The sequence below is a fragment of the Triticum aestivum genome, chromosome 6B, assembly GCF_018294505.1.
Source record: "Triticum aestivum cultivar Chinese Spring chromosome 6B, IWGSC CS RefSeq v2.1, whole genome shotgun sequence".
Classification (NCBI taxonomy): Eukaryota; Viridiplantae; Streptophyta; class Magnoliopsida; order Poales; family Poaceae; genus Triticum; species Triticum aestivum.
This window is the reverse complement of record NC_057810.1, coordinates 484,571,534-484,578,285: the sequence shown is the minus strand read 5'-3', so window position 1 is coordinate 484,578,285 and position 6,752 is coordinate 484,571,534. Positions and strand designations below refer to the sequence as shown.

The 6,752-nt window shown below is 46.6% G+C and overlaps 1 protein-coding gene across 1 annotated transcript; it reads left to right on the top strand.

Annotated features, from left to right (window-relative positions):
- The first annotated feature begins 293 nt into the window (after positions 1-293).
- LOC123134276 (L-type lectin-domain containing receptor kinase SIT1-like) lies at positions 294-2,411 on the top strand. The gene has a single exon (XM_044553549.1). The coding sequence runs from the start codon at positions 347-349 to the stop codon at positions 2,348-2,350; it is 2,004 nt and encodes a 667-aa protein (XP_044409484.1). The 5' UTR covers positions 294-346; the 3' UTR covers positions 2,351-2,411.
- The last annotated feature ends 4,341 nt before the right edge of the window (positions 2,412-6,752 follow it).

Sequence of the window (6,752 nt, the reverse complement as noted above, 5' to 3'; positions counted from 1 at the left end):
TAAAAAAAGATTTCAATGATATGATTTTCACATTGTGCATGTCATGTACTATTAATCTTGTCAATAGTCAAAGGCGGTCTTAAAAAATGCATTAGGCCCTATATAGATGAAAGGAGGGAGTACAAAATTTTCAGGTCGACAAGTTGAACTGTTTATAACATATAAAAACATCTCTTGGGATTAGCCAGTCGTACTCGTACAGCGATAACCACATCATATGCCAGCAAGGTTCTATACTTCTATAGTCACATGGACTGATGGTTCCATTCTTCGTGGAAATACAGCCTCAGCCTCAGGGTCAAAACCAGTACACTCACGGCACATTAGGTGCGGAAGCCAACCAACCATGAGCGTCCTTCATCTGCTCCTTTTCTTGCTTCTTCATGTCCTTCCCCTCGCATCTCCGGCCGTCGACGTCGACCAGTTCACGTTCGATGGCTTTGCCGGCGCGAACTTCTCGCTCGACGGCACGGCCACGGTCACCCCGGACGGCCTCCTCATGCTCACCAACGGCACGACTCAGCTAAAAGGACACGCCTTCTACCCTCTCCCCGTGCGGTTCCACAAGGCCGCCAACGGCAACGCCTCCTCGCGCTCCTTCTCGACAGCCTTCGTGTTCGGCATCGTCAGCGAGTACGACGACTTCAGCAGCCCCGGCCTGGCCTTCGTCGTCTCCAAGAGCAAAAACTTCTCCACGGCGCTCCAGAGCCAGTACATGGGCCTGGCCAACGCGGCCAACAACGGCAACTCCAGCAACCACTTCCTGGCCGTCGAGCTCGACACCATCGTCAACGCCGAGTTCGGGGACATGAGCAACAACCACGTCGGGGTCGACGTCGACGGCCTCTCATCCATCGTCGCCGACAACGCGGGGTACTACGAGGACGGCACAGGCGCGTTCATGAACATGAGCCTGTTGAACCGCACGGCTACGCAGGTGTGGGTGGACTTCGACGCGCGCACCTCTCTCGTCAGCGTCACCATGGCACCCCTTGAGCTGCCCAAGCCCAAGAAGCCTCTGCTCTCCGCCACCGTGAACCTCTCGTCGGTGATCCAGGACAAAGCCTACGTTGGCTTCTCGTCATCCACCGGCGTCGTGTCGAGCCGCCACTACGTGCTTGCCTGGAGCTTCAAGATGGACGGTGGACAAGCCCCGCCGCTAAACATACAGAAGCTGCCGGCCCTGCCGTTCACGACCCCCAAGCGCCGGTCGAAGACGCTGTATATCGTGTTGCCGATAGCATCGGCAGCGTTGGTGTTAGCACTGGCCATCGCTGTCGTCCTGATTGAGCGGAGGCGGCGCAGGTATGCGGAAGTAAAAGAGGAGTGGGAGACGGAGTTCGGTCCGCACCGTTTCTCATACAAGGATTTGTTCCACGCCACCAAGGGGTTCTCCGACGAGCGGCTGCTTGGCATCGGCGGATTCGGGAGGGTGTACAAGGGCGTGCTTCCGACGTCCGGGGCGGAGATTGCAGTGAAGAAGGTGTCGCACGAATCGAGGCAAGGAATGAAGGAGTTCATCTCTGAGGTGGTGAGCATCGGCCAGATCCGGCACCGGAACCTCGTCCGGTTGCTCGGATACTGCCGGCGGAAGCGCGAGCTCCTGCTAGTCTACGACTACATGCCAAATGGCAGTCTCGACAAGCTTCTGCACGACCACAACACGATGGTCTTGAGCTGGAGCCAGAGGTTGGGGATCATCAACGACGTTGCTTCCAGCATACTGTACCTCCACGAGGACTGGGAGAAGGTGGTTCTGCATCGCGACGTCAAGGCGAGCAACGTGCTTCTGGACGCCGACATGAACGGGCGGCTAGGCGACTTCGGCCTCGCGAGGCTGTACGATCACGGCACCGACCCGCACACCACGCACGTGGTCGGCACCATGGGCTACCTGGCCCCGGAACTCGGGCACACCGGCAGGGCCTCCAAGGCGTCCGACATCTTCGCCTTCGGCGTGTTCATGCTGGAGGTCGCGTGCGGGCGGCGGCCCGTCTCCCAGGACGAGCACGACGGCCACCTCCTGCTGGCGGACAGGGTGATCGAGCACTGGCGCGAAGGAGCGATCACCGACGCCGTGGACCCGCGACTCCGAGGCGACTTCCCTGCCGAAGAAGCGAGCTTCGTTCTGAAGCTGTGCTTGCTGTGCTCACACCCTCTGCCCAGCGCACGCCCGGGCATTCGGCAGATCATGCAGTTCCTGAGCGGTGACACGCGGCTCCCGGAGGTGTCGGTAGAGCACGTAAGTGTCGACGTGCTAGCGCTCAGGCAAAACCAGGTGGTTCCCTCGCACTCTTCTTTGCCGTCCACGGAAGCCGGTAATATTTCTGATATTCCTGCAGCGAGGTAGTAATAAACACAAGATAAGGGAGCGACTAGATGTCAATTGACTGGATATAATATTTTGATCAGTCAGCTTGGTATTTTTATGGCGCCGCTCAAGAGGAGTATGGTCGCTGTTTATGACGCCGCTCAAAGAACTCGTCAATACCTGCCTAGAGAATCCCCACCCTGTGTTAATCGGGGGATTTCAATATTCTTCGATATGAGCAGGAAAAAAACAATGAGGGGTTTGACACTAGATGGCCGTTTCTTTTTGTTATTGATAGTCTCGATTTACCGGAACTCAGTATATCTTGTCGTCAATACACTTGGGCCAATAACAGAGCAATCGCAACCTTTAAGAAACTTGACCGGGTACTAATTATCACCGACTAGGAATTTAAGTACCCCCTAGCTTTGGTACGGGCACTAGAGAGAATCGAAGCCTTATCGGATCACGCTCCATTGCTTACCGATTTTGGTCAGGCGGCTCCAGGTGCAAACCGTCATCAGTTCAAATTTGAACTGGGTTGGCTCACTAGGGAGGGTTTCCATGAGTTGGTTAAAAAAGTGTGGCAGCGCCAACCTCATGGTGACACGCCAATTCAATAATGGAATAATCGTATCCGTGCACTGCGCCGATTCCTTCGTGGTTGGGCCAAACACACCGCTGGCATCTATAAGAAAGAGAAGTTGTGACTTTCTTCCTTAACTGATACTCTCAATAAATTCGCGGAGGCGAGGCCCCTCTCTGCCATGGAGATTGAGCAAAAAAGTCATCTCAATGAGCAGTTAGCCCGTCTCTTACGCGAGGAGGAAATTAAATGGTACCAAAGGTGTAAGACGGACTCGCTTGTCCTAGGTGATGATAATACGAAATACTTTCAAATATTGGCCAACGACAGACATAGAAAGGAACATATCTTCGCTCTAGATCAGGAGGAGGGTCGGATTGAGTGGGATGCCTCACTAAAGAACTTCATTACTAAGTATTACAAAGAACTTTTTGGTCCATCAGCGGATACAACGCTCGAGATGGATGAGTCTATTTGTCATGACATTCATCAAGTTTCAGCTGCGGAAAATGATTTCCTAACCTCTCCATTCTCCGAGGGGGAAATTTAGACTATGGTGTTTCGGCTGAAACATAGCAAGTCTCCGGGTACGGATGGTTTTCCGGCGGAGTTTTATCAAAGTTTTTGGGAAATGATAAAATCAGTTTTGGTTCAGCTATTTAATGAACTGCATGCTCACAAACTTGACATCTCCCGTTTAAATTTTGGGAAATTATTCCTCTACCTAAGACGAAAGATGCTAGTCGGATTCAACAATATAGACCGATTTGCTTACTAAAAGTAAGTTTTAAAATCTTCACCAAGGTTGCGACTAACCGGCTGAACGGGGTGGCAGACCATGTCGTCAAACCCAAACAACTTTCATGCAAGGACGGAACATATTGGATGGTGTTGCTGTTCTACATGAAATAGTCCATGAGCTTCATCATAAAAAGTTGAATGGGGTTATATTTAAATTGACTCCGAAAAATCTTATGATAAAGTGAAATGGCCATTTCTGTTGCAAACTTTACGCATGAAGGGGTTTTCTGAGACATGGTGTCGATGGGTAGAGAGTTTCGTATCTGGAGGTAGTGTGGCCATCAAGGTAAATGGTGATGTGGGCAACTACTTTCAGACTAAGAAGGGGCTTCGTTAAGGGAACCCTGCATTCCCGATTGTGTTCAACATTGTGGCTGATATGCTAGCTACTCTTGTTGAGAGGGCCAAGATAGCTGGTCAAGTCACCGGTGTCATTCCTCATTCGGTAGAAGGAGGCCTATCTATTTTACCATATGCAGATGATACCATTCTGTTCTTCGATCATGATTTAGAAAAAGCCAGAAACCTTAAATTGTTGTTATGTGCTTTTGAGGAACTCTCTGGACTCAAAATCAATTTTCATAAGAGTGAACTCTTCTGCTTCGGCGAGGCCACAGAAGTAGCACAAGATTATGCTGAAATCTTTGGCTGTCATCTCAGAAAATTTCTGATTCGTTACATGGGTATCCCCATCCATCATCGGCGCTTGACTATAGCTGAATGGAAGCATGTAGAAGAGAGACTGGAGAAACGCCTGACCAGTTGGAAGGCCAAACTCTTGTCCTATGGGGGTCGATTAATTTTGATCAACTCAGTCCTCACCAATATGGTTATTTACATGCTATCATTCTTCCATCTACCAAAAGGAGTGCTTTAGCGTCTAGATTACTTTAGATCAAGATTTTTTTGTAGAGTGGTAATGAAACCAAGAAATATCGTCTGGCTAGGTGGAACATATTATGTCGTCCTAAAAGCGAAGGGAGACTTGGAATCCAGGACCTTGAGATCAAAAACATTGCACTTCTCAGCAAATGGGTGTATAAACTACTCACTAAGGATGGTGTTTGGCAGGAAATAATTCTTAATAAATATGTGGGTTCCAAAGCAATATCCCAAGTGTATTGGAAACCTGGCGATTCTCATTTCTGGAGTGGGGTGATGAAAGCTAAAGAATTCTTTTTCCAATTTGGAACATTCTCGGTTAGGGACGGCTCCCAAATCCGTTTCTGGGAAGATACCTGGTTGGGGACTAATCCCTTAAGTGTGCAATACCCAAGCTTGTACCGGATATCTAGACATAAGTTTGTCACGATCAAACAAGTTTTGGGTCAGGAAAATCTGGATATTTCTTTTCGTAGGGACCTTATAGGACCTCGTTTGGCGGCATGGAATGAATTTCTCATCCGTCTGGGGGCCATCCAGTTGTCGGAGGAACTGAATATCTTTAGATGGAAATTGCATCAAAATGGCAAGTTTTCGGTCAAGTCCATGTATAATGCAATGGACCATGACGAGGTTCCGATAGATAACAGGAAATTGTGAAAGCTAAAAATCCCTCTAAAAGTGAAGATATTCCTATGGTTTCTCAATAGAGGGGTGATCTTAACTAGGGACAATTTGGCACGACGAAACTGGCAAAGGTGCAAAAAAATGTGTTTTCTGCCATCATGATGAGTCCATTAAACACTTATTTTTTTTGAATGCAAGTTTGCTCGGTCTGTCTGGGCCATTGTCCAAATAGCTTCGAATCTTTATCCCCCATGTAGTGCACGGAATATGTTCGGCAACTGGTTGAGGGGAATAGATAAACAATTTTCTGCACACATTCTTGTGTGGGCGGCCGCCTTATGTTGGGCTTTGTTGCTCACCAGGAATGGCATTGTTTTTAATCATAAATGTGTTTTATCTCCTATGCAGGTTATTCATATATATTCGCGATGGCTCCGTATGTTGTCTATCCTGCAGAGGCCGAAAGACAGAGACCTTTTTATGATGGCGTCTACTCGGCTGGAGCGTTCAATCAGGGAGGTTTTCTACCCCCATGGATGGCGGTGTGATCTTCGGATAGGATCGGCCACATCATAGGCTGGCTTTATTTTGAGTTTGTCGTAGTAGCTATTTGAGCCTTCTCTTTTTCCTTTTTGACTTTTTGGACTTGTTGGCTGTATGCATCTTGTTATGTAGAGGCCGGGCGTTTTATGATGAGATTGTATCAACTCGATATTTCAATTCAATGAAAAACCCTTTATCAAAGAAAAGCTTTGTATTTTTATGATTCTTTGGGTCGGGATCATTCGCAACGCGTAACGCCACAGCCGTAAGAGCTGATGCATGCAACGATGATTCTCCTACATGTTGCGGCGTCAATGCCTAAGCAACTCGTACATCAACTTAATTGTGGTTTACAGGTGCATGCATACACGGACGACAGCTCCATATAAATACAATACTCCCATCGACGTATATATGTATGTACGCATATGTATGTAAACAAAAAGAGGCAAATACAAAAAAATTGTCATTGGTATTACCCAGTAAAATAAATACAGAATTACACACAAATGTTTTATAATACCCAAAAATAAGCATATAATAGTGGTATTTTCACAGAAAAGGAAAATTCCTAGGAAGGAATGAATTAGTGGGAATGGTATTATCATTAAAGAATAAAAAATGAAATAAAGCCAAATTAACATAACAAGCTTTTCTAAGAATAAAGAAAAAGAAAATAATAAAACAAATAATGAAAAACTGCACATAATTTATATAGAATTTGCACATTTTTATAATATGCATGAATAAGCATATAATAGTGAAATTGTCGCAAAAAGAAATTTTCTAAGCAGGAATGAATTAGGGGCATTGATATTAATCTTAAAGGAAAAGAAAATAAAAAACTAAAACAAATTCAAAATATGATTTTTTTTAAGAAAGAATAAATTAGTGGAATTGGTATTACCTTTTCAAGATAAAGAAAATGAAATAAAATCAAAATAATGAAGTTTTCTAAGAAAGAATGAATTAGTGTCATACCCTTTCAGAAGAAAGAAGATG

Bases quoted from the DNA above. Each gene is read 5' to 3' on its own strand.
- LOC123134276 (XM_044553549.1), top strand. From the start codon at position 347: ATGAGCGTCCTTCATCTGCTCCTTTTCTTGCTTCTTCATGTCCTTCCC.